The sequence below is a fragment of the Acomys minous genome (genome assembly GCF_964271855.1).
Source record: "Acomys minous genome assembly, chromosome: 9".
Lineage (NCBI taxonomy): Eukaryota > Metazoa > Chordata > Mammalia > Rodentia > Muridae > Acomys > Acomys minous.
In genome coordinates this window covers 68359427-68382318 of record NC_140490.1, presented here as the reverse complement: position 1 = coordinate 68382318, position 22892 = coordinate 68359427, and the positions used below count along the sequence as shown (strand labels likewise).

At 46.7% G+C, this 22892-nt stretch overlaps 1 protein-coding gene across 7 annotated transcripts in view; it reads right to left on the bottom strand.

Annotated features, from left to right (window-relative positions):
- The window catches only part of CARMIL1 (capping protein regulator and myosin 1 linker 1), a 260068-nt gene that overhangs the window by 150962 nt on the left and 86214 nt on the right, over positions 1-22892 (bottom strand). For all 7 annotated transcript variants that reach the window (XM_084794019.1, XM_084794020.1, XM_084794022.1 and 4 more), the window contains exons 3-4: positions 12063-12113; positions 7486-7545 (exon numbers count right to left, since the gene is read on the bottom strand). In XM_084794019.1, the coding sequence (XP_084650145.1) occupies positions 7486-7545; positions 12063-12113 (111 nt within the window). The remainder of the gene's footprint in view (positions 1-7485; positions 7546-12062; positions 12114-22892) is intronic.

Sequence of the window (22892 nt, the reverse complement as noted above, 5' to 3'; positions counted from 1 at the left end):
CCTGATGGAACAGAAGCCGCCCAGGCAAGAACCATTATGGCAAGTAACTTGAGGTGTGTAGCTGGGAAATAGAAAAATAACTTAGAAGGTTGATACCTGCCCTGTTATTGTGCCTTCAGTTTATTAGAAATGTCTCTGTGACTTTTATTCAAGAACTAACCAGTTTAAAGTAAGGTAGAAAGCCCAAATCGTTATTTAGGAGTGGGGTTAGGATTGGGGCATAATGAACCCCTGAAAAATAATTATTGCTTAAGAGGACATGTGGGGCCAGGGTACTGTGGAACCAGGAGGAGCTGACCCTAGCAGGACCAACCCTGGAAATCTCTTGTCCAGAGAGCAGTAGGAATGGGACCACTCCCTCCCCTACCCCAAGGCTGCATGTAGTCCTGCACGCCCCACCTTTGCCCACACCTGAGGGGGCTAAACTTCCTTTCTCCTTATAAGGTCATGTCCAGCAAGCAGCTGGAATTCCTCTTCATGAAAATAAGGCATTCCCAGCACCTTGCCACCAGCCAATGATGTACATTCACCCCTAAAGCCTCTCCCCAGAAGTTTAAATAGCTGCCTCCAAGAGTCTGTTCTCTTAGCTCTCCCTTCTGCCTCAGGTTTCCATCCCTCCAGCCATTCCTGCCTTTCTCCCCATCCCAGGATCCACCAGATGTGATAGCTAGTGCCCACCATTATGGGTGGTGAAGCAAACCCAGGTATGGCAGGAATATTTAACAAGAAAGCCACTGATGGCGTTCCTAAAAGATGGCATTATCTTAACTCTCTAAGCAGCCATACACAATGGAGTCCTTTGGGACCGTCACAATATCAAAATATCCTGAGCATTTTTGCTCCCTGTTGTCACTTAAATGTGTACAAAAGGGAAACGGAGTCCATGTGCAATTATCCAGGGAGAGTCACAAAGCAATGCTCTCACAGTTTGCTTTGGATTTCTGTAAAATTAGCCAAATGGAAAGTAATAATCTAAATGATATATTCTTGTGGAAGAGGAAAGAAATGGGGACCACACTGAAATAATGAGATCCAGTTACTGACCCTCACGGTATTTGTTACAAAGCTTTTTCACAGGCACTTCAGAGGGATAGCACTCCGTGCCACGGAGCAAGGGGGCGAGGAGGAGCGTCAGTTTTAACTCTCAACACAGTCTTCAAAAAATTGATAACAGAAGCTAGCCTGATGGCATAACACCTATAATCCCAGCATTTGGGCAGCTGAGGCAGGAGGATTACCATGAGTTTGAAGCCAGAGGGGCTATCCTCTAAGTTTCAGCTCACCCTGAACTATAAAACATGGGACACTTCAAGAAAGAAATGGGGTGGTGCTTGTCAGAGAAGAGAGAAGAAAGATGAGAGGAAGGAAGGAAGGAAGGAAGGAAGGAAAGAAGGAAGGAAGGAAAGAAGGAGAAAAGGAAAGAAGGAAGGAAGGAAAAAGGAAAAGAGGAGGAAAAGAGTGCCAATGAGATTGCTCAGTACTTAAAGGTATTAGCGATCCCAACTCCCAAAGGTTGTCCTCTGACTTCCATATATGTGCTGGCATACACGCACATTTTTGAGTGTGTGGGTGCACACACACACACACACACACACACACACACACACACACACACACACACAGCCATGAATAAAATACAGAATTAATAAGATTAAGAAGAAAGATTCAAGCACGGTAGTGCACACCTGTGATCTGGACACGCTCAAAGCTGACACTGAAGGACCCACTGTAAATTCAGGTCAGCTTGGGATATATGTGGAAAGGCCAGGAGGAAACAAAAAATGGGAGAGAAGGAAGTGGGTAGGAAAGGGAAGCAGGAGGGGTGGGAAGAAACTAATTCTCTAGGCTAACTCCAAGCCTGCCCTGTACACAGTGGTCCGGGCAATATGTGAACCCCAGAACAAGGCAGCAGCCCAACTTCACAGGAAATCTCATAGCTGGCTTCCTACCAGACCCCACTGTGTCCCAGAAGCCTGCTGCTGAACACTGGGTTACTTTGCCTCACGTACAGATGCTCATTCCTATAGCCAGATCATGTGGGAGGCCATGTGCGCCTGCACTTGACACCTACCCCCAACCCTTGGTGATATATTTGTCTATGACGGTCCTTTCACATCCCTCACCTCGATTCAGATCACGGTCTGAGTGCAAGCGATTCATAATTAGCCTATTCTAATTCCCCTTGATCTTCACACATAATCATCCCTAATTACACAGGACTGAATAGGATGACAGGAAAGAGAAAGGGCAACAGGTGGGGGGAAGAAATCAGCCTTCAAGCCCAACCTGACATGAAGGTGCTTACAAAGCCCTGCTGGAGATGCCAACACCTCTGCATAATGTAAAGTCTGCAACGAAGTCACCAAGGTGGAACCACCTCAACAAAATAAGCTGTCTGTCACGTGTTGGCTTCCTTCTGCTCTTGGCTGAGCAGAAACAGAATGCTCAAATGCCCCCTAGGGCAGAACTCAAAACCTCTACTCCCCATTTAAAACAGTAACTGGGAAAGTGCTTACCTAGTGTGCACAAGGTCCTAAGTTTGATCTGCAAGCCCTTAGTTAAAATCACCAGCGATGGCAAGGCATTGTTTCTTTCCCTGATCACTGCACCAGTGCAAGCATCCCATGGACTGCTGTACGTCCCCCTCCCCTCTTTTCTCTTTTCCATTTTGAGACAGGATCCCATTAAATTGCTTGAGCTCAACTTGAACTCACTCTGTAGCATTGGCGGGTCTTGAACTTGCCATCCACCTGCCTCAGCATCTAGTAGCCTAGATTACAGACCTAATTTACTGGGTCCAGCAATAGGGAATATTTTTTACTAAACCACAGTCAGTAAACTTATGGGGTGGTTTGTTTCCTTTAACAGAAACAAGCAGAAGTTGGCTTACCTCGGTCACTATGACAGAGCAAAGATTTCAGTTTGAAGATGATGAGGGGGAGGAGGAAGATAATAATAATAATAACAATAACAACAACAACAGCAACAACTATAATAACAATAGCAGCTGTTAAGCTGCAGATAAAAATGTAAACATTCCACAGTATAGAGAGGTGCGAGACCACAAGCACCAAGGGTGTGATGACATTATCAAGACTTGAAAATGGGGTTTCCGCACCCCATGTTTCCACAAAGAAAAGGAAAGGAGCAGTGAGTAAGGCAAACTTCACTAACTTGGTAGCATGTTTGCTCATTCATACACGGGGCACTACATTCTGCTCCGAGCATTTTATCTGAACTGATAAAGCACACTCCAACGGTAAAAATAGCAAAGACAAAAGCTTAATAACCCCAAAATGTTAGCAAGAATTCATAATCAAGGTTATATTGTAGGGAGTGAAAGGATAAGAGTGTCAGTTATGAGCACGTGCCGCTCTTCCACAGGACCCAGCTTGGTTTCTGGCACCCACTTCATCACCACCAGGCACCCCAGCTTGAGGGGATCTGATGCCCTCTTCTAGCGTCCAGCCAGCATCTGCATATGTGAATATATATATACACCCTCCTCCCTCCCTCCCTTCCTTTCTAATAGAAATAAAATCTTTACTCAAAAACCAATGGTTACACTGTGATTGCAACCAGCAGATGTCTTTGTCCTCATGACTGCACATCAACTAGAGACTCAGGATGTGAGGCTCTCGAGTCACTGATCCTCCCTTGGGGTCACGGGGGATCCTGGGTCTCCATCTTCAGAGCACAGATAATCAGATTGTGTACGTGATTTTAAACAAAGCACTCAGATTTATGAATCATGACCGCTCTAAATGTTGTGTTTCTGGGTATACATGCAAAGCGTGGGAGGGTGTGATGTGACAGGGAGAGACTATAACAGGCTGCTGATTGGGCATGTGTACTTTGTAAACAGGCTAGAGGCCACTGGTGTGACACACAGCAGGACTTGAGCAGCACTGAGGAATGGGGACTGTCGTCTAGACTGTGTGACTACAGATCCATGGTCATTGTTTCACTCTCAATCCATCTCCCAAGCACACGCCACTGAGTGGCGCTCACAAGAACTCTAAGCCTGCATGTCAGGGACTCCGTGTGACAGAAAAACTCTGTAGCTGAAGCAGAAAGCTGCCTACCCAGGTCTTCTAAGTAGTTGATATACCAAGACTACAGACTATGAAACGGCCAACTCCTGCAGCCACAGGGGAAACCTCATCTTGCTGTGCCAACATATTTTTCGTAATTAAGTACCACAGTTGAATCATCCTTTCAATATAAACTTGGCATTAACATACACTAATGCCCTCTGCTCCCATCCCAAGCCCTGAATCATAAACAGACATTCCTCAATAGAGACCAGGCTAGGATGACATCACCATCCCATTGCTCATGAATGATGACTCACTCCTACGTATGTTTGGCCATTTGGGCAAACATATGTTGCTGTTATTTTTTTTTTCAAACTCTAGTTTCTGGTGAATGACAAAATACTACTCTTAGCTGAACTATGGAAAAATTCCAAGGATTTGTATGTAATCTCAGCTGTCATAAATGACAGTTTTGATGGTTTCTTTTTAAGAGCATTAGCAACAACCTAAACACACATATGCTGTTAAGAGGTAAAACAATCACTTATAAAAATAAAGATCAGAGAAAGAATCAATGTGACAGAAAAAGCAATTCAGCCAGAAAACAAGCTTTTTGAGATGATCAATAAATGTCTAACCCAACTAATACAAAGAGGAAGAGGGCACCAAACTGTCAATATCAAAAATGATTTCTACAGATGCCACAAGTGGATGCCTTGAGCCATCGGGGAATGATGACGTCACCTCAGAGCATAGACAGCCTCCCAACATCTAGGGAAGAATTAACACTAGCTCTGTTCTTAAAAAAGAGATATGGAACAGAGACAACTTCCCAGTTCATAGGGTAATTCCACAACCAAGCTAACACTGATTGGAGGAGGAACAGAGAAAAGAAAATGGCAAGCTAGTGTCTCAAACAGCATTGCAAAAGCACTTCTCTGGAAATAGAGATAAACACTAGACAAAACACAACACTGGTCCTGATAAAAACTCACTAGGAATAGAAAGGAATGCCCCTATCTGGGTAACAGTCATTCCCTGAACGAACCTATAGCCAATGTCATATTTCACGGTGACAGAATGAATCTCCCTTAGAGAGCAGGAAGGAGGCGGGAGCATCTGGTCGGGCCACTTCTCTTCAGCATTGTCCTGGTGGTGCTGGCTGAGGTGATCTGAACGTCTGAGATTTGCTTCTGCCCTCCCTGGAAGCCAGGGGCTTGGCCTATTTCTGTTCCACAGATGCTGGCTGGAGCCAGTGCTCTGCTTGTTTACAACGTAAATGAATGGCATCACACAAAGAGGCACGGGGCACGATGATAGGCTCCCCAGAGCCCAGTGCTCCCGAGCGTGACATGGAGCCATTCCGGCAGATGCCTGCACACACGCAGTACGGGAGCCACTGTGTCCATGCCGTTTTCCATTTTCACAGGAAATGGTAAGTTAGCCTGGTCTTTCACAGAGAAACGGTCCCTCTTTCTACAAGGTAGCTCACTGCAAAACAACTCTGCGGAATGTCCTAGGTAAAAAGAAGTCACTGTGCTGAATTCTTAAGAAAGATGTGTAGGGAACTATTAAATTCAGGAGTAAAGACAAGAAAAGCTATAGCTATCCATAGTCACACCAGTGAGAACACCATCTCTACAGGAAACAAACGCTGGCTCTACCAGGTGAGGACAGTAAGGTGAGCAGAATGTAAGACCAAAGTGCCAATGTTGATGACCTGTCTTGAGAATATTGTTTGCAAATTTGGAAGAGAAATAAAAATACCTACATACTCGTTAAAAGGGCTAAAGTAAAAGAGGCCTTCCCTGCGGTGAGGGGGATAGAAAAGAAGTAATCTCTGGCACACTGGTGGCAACAACCCAAAACAGTGCCGCCTTCTGCGAGGCGGGTTGACAGAACTCAACACGGAACACCCCTACCACAGGAGCCTGCCACTCTACCACGCCATGTGCCCATGGCAAACGCAAGCACGTGTGTAGAGGTTGAGAGGTCCTTGTGCACAGAGATAGCACAGGAAACCCCAGGAAAGTTAAATGCACAGGCTTGTCTCTTCAGTGAAAGATGTTTGCTGGTCTTCCACCCAGCATGCTGGGAGAGGGTGTAGTTTGCAACCTGGTGATCCTCTGCCATCTGTAGGGCCCAGCTTCAGCTGTATCCCTCAGACTACTATATTTGGCTAGCCCCGACTTTCTCCCCAGAAATCTTGAGTGTTGTTTCTTAGTCCACAAAATACCTCCTTAGGAGAGATGTCACTTATACTTTACAACACCTTAAGTGACTTCTACATAATCTTAGAGCCATGCCAATCTTGATTCCCACGGGCATTGTGTTTACTGAGGTCATCCTCCCTAGACTCTTATCTTGAGCATTGTTTCTGAGTCAACAGAAGCCATCTTCAAAGAGTTTCAATGTAAACATTTATTAAGCTTTGTTGTGCGCATGGAACTGAGTCAATTGTTATCAGAAACCTTTCCTCCAAAATTGTGCTAAGCTTAAATACGGCTAAAGTAAATGACCTGGTGTCAGACTCCAGATGATTGGCCCAATGTCGGCTACACCAGATCATTTCCCTTCTAGCCATGACACTTGCAAGGACCTACACACACACACACGTCCAAAGACTTGAACCTAAGTGTTGATAGCAGCTGTGCCTGATGCAGTCAAAACTGAAAACATCACACTGCTGTCACCAGGTCAGAAGGCAGACAGACTGACATATCCATGAGGCAGCATACCCCTCGGTATCATGAGGTAACATCCCTGAGACATACACTGAATCCACCTCAAAATAGTTCAACTAAAAGAGGAAGGCAAGACTGCAAACTGCAGGACTCCATCCATATGAAATGTTCTAAAGTGTGACCTGCTCTGTGGTGGCAGAAAGCAGGTGCCTGCAAGAGATCACAGATGGGGACAGGATGGGAGGTGATGAAATAGATTCGGTATCCTGGTTGTGCTAACGGTTTCGTGGGTGTACATATGCCAGAAGTTATCGAAATTTTACACTTCACTGCAGCAACGTATAGCTAAAACGAAACTATTTTTAATCAGCTCTGAAGCACCAGAAGGGAATCACTTATCACTTCCTTCCGAGGAAGGTTTTCATAAAGCCAGGCACGTGGCTCACACCTGGGTTCCCCGCATTTAAGAGGCTGAGGCAGGAGGATTGCTGACAACTTGAGGCTAGCCTTGTCTGAAGTGAGGAATACTTTACCTACCACTTTAAGAGCCTTGAAGCTTTGATGTTAATATCTGTCATATGGCAAGTCAAATGGGCTAGGTCGGTGCACAGCAGCTGCTAGCACAGGAGTGGCTCAGATCTTTTGGTTACCATTTTTCTTATCAGAATGAGCTCCCGACCCACACGGCCTCTGAAGTCTTCTCCTTCCTAAAATTCTTGGTTGACGTGACCTCGCAGTGGCAGGCTCCTAGAGCTCACACTCACCTGAGCGGGCTTGTGGCAGATGACTCCGTGTATCTCGAGATAGCTGAAGGTTAAGTCGAGCTAGAATGAGGGGGAGATGGGGGAAACAGAGACCTGTAATGAGAGCTTCAAAGCGTATCATTTAGGTTCAAAACATGCTATAATCAGAATACCCCACGGCCAAGGGAGGCGTGCGTGTCTGCTGAGGACAGGCTGCTTGGCAAGCTCTGTCCACCATGACAGAGCCGAGGTTCATCTTATCTCAAGGGAGGCAGTCCCTGCCTCACAAACAGAAGAGAGGAAGCGCCATCACCGAGTCCATCGAGGCCCAAACCAAATGAAAGGCCGCACTGTACTCCACTGTGTATACAATGGCAAATGCCTACAGAAATCAAGACACCAAATACACATTTCCCCCTTTCTCCACAATGCTGCTTCGGAAAGCCTCGGTCTACATGGCCTGGCCCTTTCTTCTAAGTTTTTTTACCATCTTCTTTGTGCCATTCTCCGATCACTCACTGAAATCACCTTCATCCCTAACATCTATAAAATTCCCATTTTAGGTGGATTTGGATGAATATAATATTTATTAATTTTAAACTATGTTCAGTGGCATGTATGTAGTTAAATAATGCTACTCTTCTTTTGTGTTTTCATAAATTATTTCTTCTATATTTTATTTATGTATTTTTATTTTATGATGCTAAGCTCAAAACCCAGAATGTGCAAGCCAGACCCCTACCATTCAGCTGCCTCCTTTGACTTAGTTAAGAGGCCTCCCTTCGTTTCTTCTCCTGTGGCCATCCCCTTTCTTTTCTAAACACTCTCCAGACTGTAGTAGGTTTCTTCATCTGTCTATGATTGCTAACCTTTCCCCTAGTTTTGCAGTCTTTCATCTCACTTACACCAAACAGCCACAGGATATGAGTCTGGAAGACAGCAGGAGATGACTGGATTGTCTGTGTGGCCCATTTTACATTAAATCTAGAGGCACGTGTGCATCTTTTGGTACCTCAGTGGGGAAAATTCTAGAAGGCCCAAGGGCACCACAATCTGCAGACGTGAAGTCTCTAACACCAGGGCATTCTATGCATGTTTACATATATCCTTTACAGCTCCCAGAAGCCTAGTACAATGGGGTTCGGAGTAAACAGCAGGGCCCTGCTGCCTGGGGAGAATGAAGAGAAAACGTCTGCTGGGAAGCGCTCTGTTTTCACATAGTCTGGATCCATATAAATAGAATCCACAGATGTGACACCAGTGGAGAAGAGGGCCAGCTGTCATGCTTAAGGAGCAAGCACAGACTCAACCCACAGGGTCTGAACCCTGCCCCCTGCTGGCATGCTGTGCCGAGGCATACAAGTACACAAAATATTAAAGCAGACAGTCTCAGAGTTAAGCCCCCCCCCCCAGAGGGACAGTGATGTCTAGAGCTAGAACTTGGTGTGGTGGTTGATGTCTGTAATCCCAGAACTTAGAAGGCGGAGGCAGGAGGATTACCATGAGTTCAGGGCCAGCTGGGCTATATAGCAAGACTTAGCTGGAGGGGGTAGTATATGAGAATGAATAAATAAATTCATTCTTTCATATTCACTTAGTCAACACTTCCAAACAGCCTACTATGTGCCACACTAGTAACTCAAAGGGGAATAAGAACTGTTTTCTTCTATGAGCTACATGCACCCTTGGAGGCACATATTTTGAAACATTCAATTACAGTGAATTTTGTACCTAATATTACCAAGACCTACGTCTGGGTTAAATTTTTTAAAGTATAGCAGAAAACAGTGTCCCAAAAAGGCATGCTTGCCTACCTGTATTGTTTAAAAATATATAAATGTTCTTTGACATTCCACTCTTTTTTTTTTTTCAGAGCTAAAATTTTTATTTAAGTCAAGCTACTGGCATGGCAGGGCTTCTGGCTTCCAATAAAAATACCCTATGAAATACAGAACATGGGGTCCAAGGATGTGGCTCAGTTGGCAAAGTGCTTTATCACATCTGCACAAAGCACTGAGTTTGATCCCCAGCACCACATCAACCAGGTGTGCTATTCTGTGCCTGTCATCTCAGCATTCGGGAGGTAGAGGCAGATGGATGAGGAGTTCCGAGACCAGCCTGAGCTACAAGAGACCCTGTCTCAAAAAAATGAAAATAAAATAAATAAAGTAAAATAAAAAGAGCATTTAAAGGTACCTGCTTCATAGGTGAGCATGGGCCTGTGCTGGATTATGCATCTTACCCCATCTCTGTGTGCAGTAACAACTGTGTGGTCCTCAAGGTGTCAATTTTCTCAATAATTCACTTCCATTGGCATCTAATCGCTCTCAGGCCCTCCTTTCTTATACACTCAATATCTGTTGCTGTAGAAAAGACCTCTCATTTAAAGTACCCGACATAACTGCTACATAAAGAGCCCACCGTGGACCCTCAGCTGTCATTGAATCCAATGATGCCGAGTGGGTGCACAGCCATGAACACTGCCTCTGAGCTGCTGTCAGTCACCCAGTGGGAACCTGCCACTTTTGTGACTGTGTCTTTCAAGACTGGGCCGCAATTAAGATACTTACACTATGCCCAAACGTCTGCTAGGCTAGCAGACCCAGGGAAGCCTGGAGTTACTGCAGGTGGTCCTTGAAGAAGAACCTCATCTTCAATAAACCAACAGGAGGTAGAAGGGGCCCGATGTTCAATAAAGGATGACAGGCCAAACCTGGCCTCCCTCAGAGCCGTGGTTGTTATTAGGGATGCGTAAGGTAGGGCTGGGTGGAACTCAGTTGGTTCAATCCCCAGCACCACACCCCTTTCCCCCGCCCACCATTCTTCTCCTATCCTTTTCTAAGCTGGCTGGTGCTCACCATATAGCCCAGGAGTGCCTCGAATTCACACCAGTCCTCTTGTCTCCCACCCTCCAAACACTGGAACTACAGGGGTGTGTTGTCCCGCCTAGCTATTTCTTCCTGAGTGATCTGAGACATGTGACTCAGTTGTGTGCATGTGTCTATACATTTGACATATTTACACAAATATTACCCAGAAGTCTTCTCTTACTCTTTTCTAGCCAACAACTCTCATGTTGTCCAGGCTGGCCTTGAACCCACTATGATGTAGGCCAGGTTAGCCTAGAATTCATTATATAGCTGAGGATGACTCCTGCCTCTACCAGCCTAGTGCTAGGATTGCATGCACGAACCACCACACTCAGCCTTGGAGCCTTCCCTACATAAGGGCAAGCAGGTTTTTTTCAAGCCCAAAGTATCTCCCTCTGCAATAAGGCAGCATTAGCTTTGTCGCATACTGCCTTCCTATATGTACCCCACCCCTGTCCTGTTTTAAGGTTTACGATGTAGTCCAGGCTGGCCTGGAACACAAGATCCTCCTGTCTCATATTATTGGAGTGCAATACCACACCAGCTCTGCCTTAGGTATTTTAGGCCAACCTCTTCACTGTCGTAATAAGGGTTTCGTTCATAACACAGTGACCATGTGCTGCTTTACATGTCCAAAGGGCTGGGACCTAAAGTTTCTTTCCTTAGAGAAGCTAGAAAGAGTTCAAACTTGCAGCTTAGTATGTGACTCACACCTGCAAAGCTGAGAAAGCAGGACTGTTGGGAGTTCAAGGTCAGCCTGGGGCACGCAGGGAGTCTAGGGCCAAAGTAAGAAGCTAAGGACAGAGAATGGGAAGAGGGAGGAAAAAGGGGAAGGGAAGAGGAAGTAGAAGGGGAGGGGCAAGGAAAGGGGGAGGAGAAGAAAAGGGGGAGGGGAGGGTTGAAAAGGAAAGACAGGGAAGGGGAAGGGAGGGAGGAGTGGGGTTAGAGGGAGAGGAGGTTAATGGGAGAAGAGAAAAAAAGAAGGGAGGGTAGAAAAGGAAGGCAACAAGACAGGAGGGAAGGGGAAGAGAAGGAGGAGAGGAAGAGAGGGAGGGGGGAAGAAAGGAAGAAGAGGAGAGGGCAGGAGAGGGCAGGGTGGGAGGGAGGAAGGGAGAGGAGAGGGGCTAGAGGATGGTTTCAAGTGTTCTTCGTTCCCAGGCAGACTGGAGAGGGCTGCAGAGCTCAGCCCTGCATCGCACCCTTTAGCATCATGACGACTATTTCTCATGTGTCAAAGCCAAGCTGGAAAAAGCTGCTACTACTGAGCTGAAGCAAAATATGAAAAGAGACTTGACACGGCACAACTGAGGGAGAAAAATGACTGCAGCGAAGAGCCTGGGGACATGGAACACAAAACGTTCCACCATTTTTCTTGGAATGCCTTTACACAACAGAGTTGGAAGAAAATGAAAAACATCCTTCATGACAACCTCTAGGGGCATTGCAGAGAGAAACGAAAGAAAACATGTGTGCTAAGACAATCCTAGACACATCAGCAGCTCTAATGCCACAGGTCTGTGTAACAGATATGTGAACGCATGTGTACAGTAAGAGGAGGCTCATCCGACCTGCAGGCAGCATGCATTGCAGAACAACATCATACCAAAATGTCAAAGATCGGACGCCCCTTCCTTTGAGCATCTGTGGATATGGACCAGAGTGCGCACATGGATGTGCACTGAGTGTGTCTGCCAATCCATCTCAGAAGGAGAACTCATCATTGCTTACCTTGGTGGGGATGCGCGCTGACAGCAGGAAGGCTCGGCATGATGTGAGCACCTGCAACACAAAAGCAGATGTTGGCATCAGCACCACAAATCAAATGGATGGAAGGGCTTCCGCCTCACCTGCCTGACTCCAGTGAAGCTGATACCCTGAAAGCTTCCCTGTTGCCACCACGGCAGGGGCTGTGACTCGGTGTTGTGATGGGGCTTGTCTCTTGCCATACAAGATTAAGTAGCCTGGGACAGCTTCTTGGTCCTATAGAATTAGTTCCATGAACTCTCTCATGAGACTGGATCACAGTGGTTGAGTGGGTAAAACACTGCAATGTGGTTATCTTACATAGAGTCCTAAGTCAGCTACATCAACAGTAAACTAAGTGGACGACCGGGCGCACTGTCACTTGCACTTCCCCAATGACGAGCAGCATCACGCCTGCCCTCCTGCCTTCCACCATCAGCGCTCAAGCTGATCACTCTCACACAACACACAGGCAGAAAAAACAGACTAGTTTCCAAGAGACCAGCTCTGATTTGCTTCCTTAGACAGGATCTTAGTGAACGTTCTTTCTGGTAATCAGCTAATGACATCTGGACGGCATGGGTCCTGTAAGCCTCTCTTGCCATGCAGGATCCTTCTTGAATATAAAGAAGCTGGTGTCTGGCTTTGAGCAGGGCACCTGTCCGTTATCTAACTGGGCTCTTTGCAGAGATCTCCACGGGCCTCGTGGGCTTTGGAAGGAGAGAGAGGAGCAGCCAAAGCCCTGCAAAGAGCAACAAGAGAATTGCCTTCCTTCATCTTCCGAAGAACTTCCTAGTTGTTAAAATCATGGACAGGACATTCTCCACAGTTGAGTGGAGAGTGGGGTCTGACTTTCACACGAACTCTGGTGCCCCATATTTGACCACGTCCCCTGGAGGGGGAGGCCTGGTGGCACTCAGAGGAAGGATAGCAGGCTACCAAGAAGTGACTTGATACCCTATGAGCATATACAGGGGGAGGAGGTCTCCCTCAGTCACAGTCATAGGGAGGACAGTAGGGGGAAAGTGGGAGGGAGGAAGGAATGGGAGGATACAAGGGATGGGATAACAATTGAGATATAATATGAATAAATTAATAAAATATACTTAAAAAACAAAATAAAAATAAGATCTGGCTTAACAAATAAGACTTGGGTTCCTCATCTAGAAATCCTAGGTTTGAATAGAACTGCAGTGGCTACGAATCAGGACTTGCAGGTGACATTGTTCAGTGGTTGGCGTGGCTAGCAGCGTGTGCCAGGGCCTAGGTCAGTCTCCAGTAATAAGGAAGAGGGAGGGAGCTATGCACAGGGTCTGCTCTCATCTAAAATCTTCCCTGCTTGGCTTGAGAAGTGGGCCTGCTCCACATCCACAGGACTCTAGCGAGTTCTGAGACTGAAGGCCAACAGAAGGTGCTTACATTCGAAGGGTTGATAAGCTGAGTCGATTGCAGTTCCCGGAGGCCAGGCCACGAAGCAAAGCAACAAAACAAGAAAAAATGGCGAGGTAAGTGCAGGCAGCATGGCTGGTCATGAGAATGAATGTGAGATGCAGAGAGCCTGAGAGCAATAACCTAAGAGGAGACGTTATTTTGTTTGGCTGGCGGCTCCAGAGGGCAGCCCGAGACCACTTGAGTTCGTTGCGTCTGAGCCTATGGTGAGGCAGAACAGCATAGCTGGAAGGGCAGGGTGGAGCACAGCTGCAACCACCTCCTGCTAAGCAGGAAGCATAAAAAGCGGAGAGAGCCAGGGTACCCACACCTGGATCCTTTGATGAGCCAATTCTTGTTATGCACACTGATATGCGCCTGTGTTTAGCTACAGGAGAAAGGCTATCATTATTCCCGTTCTGAGCACGAGGAGCCGGGGCAGACAAAGATCATCCACCTCACACGGCAGCCCTGGCTCTCCCTGTGATCCTGGTGCTGCCTCCTTCACCTCCCTTTCTGCTTCCTGATTGACATCTGGTGAGCCGCTCTGCCCCACCACACTTCCTACTTTCCCACAGCATCGTGGCAGCACATGACCACCGGACTTCTAACCCAGATGCTTTGGCTACACTTCTGGGGTGCTTCCTGCTACACCCTCAGATGTTAATCTTTCTCCTAAAGGGCCTCCGGAAGTGGCACACATAGAACCACAAACAAGTCGCAGAACATTAAAGCCTTACAAGGCAAATGGATACACGGGTCACCAGCAGCCAGAGGGGTAAGTGGTGGCCTCAGGAAAAGGTTGAGCTCCTATCCGTGAGTCAGCCTGCCTTCCCTTGCGCCATCTCTCTGGTCATGGCTTGGTCTCTATTATGGTCTGCTTTCCCGGGACTAGACGGAGATCTCTCAGTCTTCGTCTCTTATCACTGTCTCCCCCACTTTCCCCTTCAGATCCTCTCTCTGTCAATGCCAGGTCTCTTCAAGTCCTGCTCCAACCTTCTTCCTCTGCTTCCTGTTCCTGCTTCCGCCCTTTCTTCCCCAGCCCTTCTCTAAAGAGTCACTGCAGACCCTGCTCTTCTTTATGTCTTCCAGGAAAAACAACAACAAAAAACAAACAAACAAACAAAAAACAAAACAAAAAACCAGACACCAATAATCACAGAAGAAACACTGCCTTCCAGGAGAGTATTTAATCTCCAACATTTGCCCACAAATGTGAACAAACCATGAGTGAAAATGAAAATATGCCTTTGGACGTCACCATACAATGAGCACATGGGTAATTAAGCACTTACGAGGTCCCCAGTGTGCACCTAATTAATAAGTCTTAAAAACTAATCTCAAAATACACACTTAAGCAACTGAAACATGGCAGCACATGGCACTGCTAGCCTTCCTATCCTGTGGCTACCCACAGGGACAAAGACCACCCTCCACCATCCCCCGAGGTCACAGTGGGTCCTCTCCTGGCATGTCCCTTCCTCGGTGCCATCACGAGGTATTTCTGAAGGCCACGGGCTGGGTATTATGTGGTATTAGTGCATTTAAACACAAAAGAGATGGAAAGGGGAAAGAGCCACATATTCCCATTTGAGTAAGGACCATTTCTTGTCCACAGGAAGACACATCAATTTCTTTAAGATATATTTATTTACTATTATGTATATAGTGCTCTGCCTGCATGTACACTTGCAGCCAGAGGAGGGCATCAGATCACATTATAGATTGTTGTGAGCCACCATGTGGTTGCTGGGAATTGAACTCATGACCTCTGGAAGAGCAGTCACTGCTCTTAACCACTGACCCATCTCCCCAACCCCTGATACATCAATTTCTAATGATCATTCTGCCTTCACCTTGGAATTATCAGGGTCACAGCCTGCGGCCCCGGGTGTTGACTTTCTACCTGCACAAGTATTTGTGGCCATGCTGTACAAATATACAGCATCCTTTCGAAGTCGGACATAGTTCAAAATAAGTCCTTGAGAAGAGACTCATCCATGAGAGAGCCCAGGCTTCTGGGAGGCGGCTCCAGTCTCTAGAGTCATATGGCAGTTCTAAGAAAAGCTGTAACAGAGCAGAAGTGAAGTGGAGTAGATCTTTCAGCACCAGCCCACTCTTTCCCAGGGCTGGCAGCCTGATGACGCAATGGGTCCTCATTTATGGAAACAAGACTAAAAACTGCAGGTGCTACCACTCTGAATCATGCCTCTTCCTTAATTAACAAATTCTATAAATGAGGCTCCAGATACCTGGGACTCCCTGTTCATACAGTAGCTAAACTGCTCCAAGATGTAGCCCCAGAGGATTTGCAGGCACAGACATGGAGGCCACCTACATGGGAACAGCCAACCTCGTGTATATGGCGATATGGTGTGACCATATGCCTTGTAAGAAACAACTTAATGGAGAAGGGCTTGTTGGTCTCACAGTTCAAGGAGATACATACAGTCCCTTGAGGCGGGGAAGGCACCATTGGTGGGAGGAATATGAGGTGGCTAGCTGGGGCACTGTGTCCACAGATAGAAAGCAGAGAGCAGCCAGAGAGCAGAGCAGGCCTCTCGCAGTAACCTAGGCAGCGAGACGCCGCCTCTTAAAGGTCCCACGTCGTCTCTAACAGCATCACCAGCTGGGGACCAGGTGTCCAACCAGATGAGCCTATGAGAGATTATTTCAACCCAAAACTCCCTCATTTGCCAATGACCTCCATCACGGTCAAACCTCCTTATTTCTGAGGATATTTCTGGTATCCGCACTGAGACCCTTCTTGGGAATCCAGGTCGACATACAAGCTTAGATTTAGGCCTCAGAAAAACTTGGGTTGAAAGTCTGGTTCTCTCTCATTTTTTCCCACAAAGCTGACACCTCCAGAGGTGAGAGGTGGCAGGTTTCGACAAATGAGGAAATGAGGCTCCTCAGACATGGGGTGCCCAAGCAAGACCAGTCACCCACTGGACCATAGTGAGGAGACAAGAGGAAGGCGAGCAGAGTGGCGCTCCAGCACCAGCATGCACTTGCGGAACACTAGCTTTGCTCCTTCTTCAGGTCCCAAGGGTTAAGAAGGTCTACTTCATCACTTGTATCCAACCCTGAGTTGAAATTTTTCTGTCAACACACAGGTTTTGACCTTGAATGAAAAGAATTTTCTTGCAAAGTTAAAAAAAAAAAAAAAGGGAAAGGTGGCATGATAGCTTACATCTGTAATCACACTTGGGGCACTGAGACAGGAGGATCACTGTGATTTCGAGACTTGAGCTGCTACTAAGACCTTGACTAAGGGAGACCCACTCTTCTGAAGGAGTTTAGTGTGCACTCCACGGGGTCAACTTTACTGGATTTTATCTGATCGACCCTGAAAGGCAAACACCCAGCCCTTTTCCTTCTACAAGAATCCAAATCCAAATCTGTAGTATTTTCTTAAAAACTTTGCACACTGCTAAAGCCCACGGCTCAGCAGAGATGCCCGCATTTTCTCACAGAGGTGATACATTCTGAGGCTCACTCCGGAACCCTCTCACTGAGCCCTAATAACAATGTTACCCTTTTAACTTCATTGTCCAAAGTCATGCTAGGGCAGGTGGCGTGCGGAACATCCAACAAGCTCTTATATCCTGAGGCGTGTGCTAAATTCCAAGCTTCTTCGGCATCCTGTACGACAAGCCCCGTGTAATCCATCACACGCACGTGAGTAAGGGGCATAGGAAAGGGCTGAGACCCAGGGCCACCGGAGAATTCTGAGCGGCAGATACTGAGGGACTCCTGAAAGGCTGAGAGAACGGGACCCCACATCTGGCTATCAGCCTCTTAGCACCACACACCGCCTCAGTCGCCACCAGGCTTGCTTGCCAAGGCAGGAAGACACTTTACCCAAATGGAATGGCAGAAATGCTTCAAGGTAGGGCCACCCTGAGTCCCAAGTCCCTTTTAAAACTGAAGCAATGTTCCTGATTGGCTAATGTGGCCTCTCCTGTCACTGGTGAGTGTTCTCACAACACAATACAGTGTGGCACAGGATTTGCAAACTACAGACCATGTGGCAAAGGCAGATACCATCTATTTTGTGGGTTTTGGGGCAGAATGTTGCTTGGTTTGGGTTGTAGTCTTTTGACAGGGAGGCTTGCTATGCCCCGCAGGCTGCCCTGCAAGTTTCCTGCCTCCTCAGCACCGTAGGAAGTTGTGAGCTACCCCGAACGATGGCTCGGTAGCTGAGAGCACTTCCAGTGATATCAAATTTGTTCCTAGTTGGGTCACCCAGAAAGCCTATTCACCCAAGCTAAGTCTAGATGTGTCTCCTCTCAGTTCAGCTGTATTATAGGCATACTATAAATTGAATTATAACTTGATATAAAGTGTAGTGTGTCTGTGTCCCCATGTCCAGCCTCCTTCTTTTGTAAATAGGGTTTTATTGGTATATAACTATAGCAGGTTGTTCAATGTATCATCCCTGGCATTTAAAAAAATTAATTATACTATACTTGTATGTATCCACCCTAGAAGTTTGTTTGCATGGGTTCGAGTACACATGGAGGCCAAAAGAGGGTACCAGACCTGCTGGAGCTGGAGTCAGAGGTAGTTACAGGCCCCCTGATGTGGGTCGTGGGTCTAGAGGAGTGTCTGGCTATAATCCTAAACTTCAGTGTTTCCTATTTCTATAACCTTGGGGCAAATTACCAAACCTTTGCGGTGCCTCAGCATCTGCCTTCCTCTGTGATGGAAAACAATGAGCCTGGAGTGGCAGCGCGTACCCACAATCCCCAGAGGCTGAGACAGAAGGGTAAGGAAGTGGCTTTGAAGCCAGTCCCTACTGCATGGTGAGAACCCGTCCCAAAACAAGCAAAAACAAACAAACAAATAAATAAAATAATTATAATGAAAAGGGTGAAGGTGGGGAGGTGGGTATAGTGTCTGCCATAGAAACATGAAGAATGGAGTTAAATGGCAGGAGGGCCAACCTGTGATCCCAGGTCTTGGAAGATGGAGACTGGGGATGCACAGGACAAACTGAACCCCACCCCACTAGCTGAATAAGTGAGCTCTGGGTTCAAGCGACAGACCCTGACTCAGTATGTACAATAAAGGATGATCAATGAAGGCACCTCACATCAACATGTGGCTTCCATGTGTATATACACACACTCACATCTGAGTGTACACATGCACAGAGACTAGCACCAACATCAACACATGTAAACTACACACACACAAAAAAAAATTAATTAAGACTTTTAAAATAGTATCTGTATTTCATAGAGCTGTGAGGTAAGTTAAATGAGCTAATACACAAAGTGCTGCTAGGAATTCTGTTACACTGGACGTGTTGCATAGTCTCTGTTTGTATTGTTATATTTGAATTTATAGTGTGACCATCATGCAAGGTCACTGAGGGAGGAGGCATCTAGATTTAGCCCTAGTGGATAAGCTAGCTGGGTGACGCAATTGCTAATAAGTTTTAATGCCCCTGGAAGAACAGTAGCAAGTGCCATCTTGAGTGGAGCCATCTCAGCACCCACACTGGGTAACTCCAGTTCCAGGGCGATCTGATGCCCTCTTCTGGCCTACACAGGCAATGCGTACACATGTAGTCCATCCATGTACTAAGACACACACATAACACATAAATCTTTTTATTCAAAGATTAATGCACTAATTATATCAATAAGAGAGGAGGGATGGACAGAGAGAGAGAGAGAGGAGAGAGAGAGAGAGAGAGAGAGAGAGAGAGAGAGAGAGAGAGAGAGAGAGAGAGACTCTGTCTGTGGTTCTAGTGCTTGGGGACAAGGGGTCATGAGAACAAGTCCAGTGAGATCCTGCTATTCGGGAATGAGTGAAGTGAAGGAGTAACTGTTGAAGCCAGTGTCTAAGCTACGTTCCACCATTCTGAACCCTCTCTGGGCTTCCCTGGTTTTGAGATTCTCCTGCCCTTGGCATATGTGGACCCTGGTGGAAAAGGATGTCTCTCCCATGGTCCCTGATCCTGCAGAAAGGGACACGAAGCCGCTGAGGTCAGCTTCTATCCTGGTGCCTGGCGCCAGCCAAGGCTTTGTGCTCTAACACCTGTGCAAATCCTTTCTTCCCGCCTGGTTATTTCTGCTTACACAGAAATGGGATGTTTACACACAGCTTGTCAGACATAATCGCTCCATTCTTCCTGCTATCCCATTACTGCAAGCTGGAAGATGTCAAGCATGAAGGAAACAAACCAACGGAACCTTCCCTCACAGGTAAACGCGTGCCTACTTTAAAACATCAATGCTTGATGATTTTTTTTTGTTCGGTTGTTTGTGTTAGCACATGGAATCTCTTTATGTACCACTGTCTGGCATAGAATTCACTATCTAGACCAGGCTGGCCTCAAACTTGTCACAACTGTCCTGTCTCTGCTTCTTGAGTACTCAGATTACAGGCATAAACCACCATGTCCAGTCACTTCTTAATGTAATTATACATCCTAGCCTATTTCAAATACCAGGTGATAAAAATTCTGTAACCTAGCACATTTTTTAAATGGGTTTTTAAAACAAAGGAGTATCATAACATGTTTAATGACAGTGCCCTAGTAGTGACACACAATCAGCAATGGACACTTCTTTCAAAGTGTCGTAGGGCTTGGAGAGATGGCCCAGAGGCTAAGAGCACTTACCACTCTTTTCAAAGGATCAAAGTCCAGCCCCCAGCACCCACATCAGGTGGCTCACAGACACCTGTAACTCCAACTCTGAATGACCCAACACAAACAGCAGCAGTGACGAACAAGAATGCAGATCAGTTACACTGTCAGGAACCCAGACTCAGTTAAATTTCTCCTGCTAACTATCCCTCATCAGCTTCTGAACTCCATGGGTATGTACACATGCGCGCGTGCACATACAGGTACATACCATAGACACATAAAAAGTAAATAAATAAAGGCATCATGGCCACAGGCCCTAAAATGGGATCTTCTTAGGTGACTCAAGTCAAAGGCAAAGCCCTAGACCCAGGTCAGAGGGTTTGTGTGGAAGGCTCATGTGAAGGCATTTGTCCATGCATGACAGCATTTCTATGCAGACCTGCCAGGACCTTTCAACTCTCCAGACAGAAGCAAAATTATATGAGGAGTCTCTTCCAACTAAACCAACTGTCATCATTTCCCCCTTGTACACACTCCTCTCCAGACCCAAACTCTAGTGCTAGAGTCTTCCATTCTGTATACCACATCCAACAAGGGTCATGCTGTGCGAGGTCACTCCGAAGGACAGACAGACAGAGCTAGTGAGTGTGAGCAGTGCACACTTCAAGACAGCATGTCCTCAGGCAAAAGGACCAATGATGACAGCTAACAACTGGACAAGTGCAGGACAGAGTGTGAAGTGTCATCTGCCTTTGCTGTCATTCTGTTGCCACACACACCCTTGCCCACCAACTTACATAATTTCAACTCAGCAGCCTGTCTGTGCTTCCTGGCCAGCCCTAGGAAACACAGGTATGCCTTCCTCCACCCTCCCCCTTTGTCACAGTGGAGTCGGAACTGCTAGCGTCGTGTATTTCACATCCTCCAACCCCACCAGCCTATAAGATATGTTGGAGCAGGAAAAGGCTGGGTCTTCTTCACTCAGTGCCCACTACGGCACCTGGCACACACACAGCCTGCTTGCACCACGGCCTTACGAAGTGCTCAACCCTTCTTTCTTGCAATATTTCCAGCAGAGGGGAAAAAAATGGATTCTAAAAGGAAAAAAAAAAAGTAGCTACATCTGCGATTCTAATTATTTTCATTTTATGTGGATGAGAGTAGTTTGCCGGATGCATGTTTGAGAGTTGAACCTGAGTCTTCCGGAGGGGTAGCCAGTGCTCTTAACCACTGAGCCATCTCTCCAGCACGTACCTGTGAGTATGACGATAAAACCCACTGTTTCCCACTCACCTACACCCTCTTCAAATGCATCTAAGCCCTGTCTAAAGAAGAGAACTGAAAAAAGAGAACTAGGCGAGGCAAGATATGGGAGTGCCAATCGCTGACATCTGCCCGTTGCCTCCTGCGTTCAAAGACTAATGAAATACAGCACCAGTCATCTGCACCGCCCAGAGGCTGGGAATGTCATTTCCACAACGGATGAGGGTTCAGGGAAATCCACTTTAATAACAGCTTTCAGATGTCTGTTCACAGAAGTAAGTGATTTATGAGGGATGGGTCAGGATCCCAAGAGAAAGATTTTACAGAAAACGTAAAATATATCATGTATTATTTTAGCGATAATTAGTAAGTAATTTAAACACTAGACAGGCGATCTTTTTAAACCAAGACACAGAGTCGGGCGTGTTTGCACTCAGGAGGTAGAAGCAGAAAGAACACCAAGTATGAAGGTATCCTGGGCTACACGGCAAGTCCCAGGTCAGCCAGTACTACATAGAGAAACCTCATCTCAAAAATCACAAACAAAGCTAGGCGTGGTGGAAAGACATACTAAGGGCTGTTGTTGTTTTGGTTTGCTTTTTGGTTTTGCCTTCCCCTGAGCGGTAGCTGTGTACATATAAGTGTCTCCTGGGGAAGAGAAAACTTACCATTCCTCTCTCTCGCAGCCACTTAGTGTCCTGCCAAGTGGGCGGGGCTTTTGAAAGCAACCGGCTGTACTCACTCCATGGAAAGGAGCCTAAAGCTGCGGACACGAACAGGGTCTCTGCACCACGCTGCCAGGGGCACTGCCTCTGCCCACCCGCGCCTCTGCCCACCCGAGTGGAGAGTGGCAGAAGGGCCCCCCAACCCTTCCCAAGGCTTCCCCTCTGTGCCAGGAGCAGGCAGATGCTCCACCTGGTATCCATTACTTCCAGAGGCGAGGAAGAAGGCCCTGGCCGTCCAAACTCCCAGCTCCCAACACGGGCTCTAATCACTGCATGGAGGGAAAAAAAATTACTCTCTTCTTGTTCATACTTACTTGTTTTTCCCAGTGTCTAGAATATACATGGAGGTCCAACCCCAGTGGTTATTCCAATTTAGGCTTTGAAGAAAAGATTTGATAAATGGCTTCCAATCCAACTAAAACCTCAAGCGCTATCACTTAGCAGGAGGGTGTGTGACATAAAGAAGATTTGCAGCTATTAAACATGTGGTGGACAGCTCCATAATTCCTAAACATTTGGTGAGATGCTGAAGGACGGGTCCCTTTGAAGTCGTCTCAGTGTCTTTTGAAATAAAACCGCTGACATTTCCTATGTTACTCCTGCATATCCCCAAGGGATTTACTTTAGGACACCTTGGGGAGACCAAGTCCACGATGCCCAATGTTCAAGCTCTTTCCGTAAAAGAAGGCATTTGCATATAACTATGGATGCCCTCCTGCATACTAAACTGTCTCTGGCTCACTTGCAGAACCTAACACAATATATGAGGGCTGTGTAAATGGTTGGTAT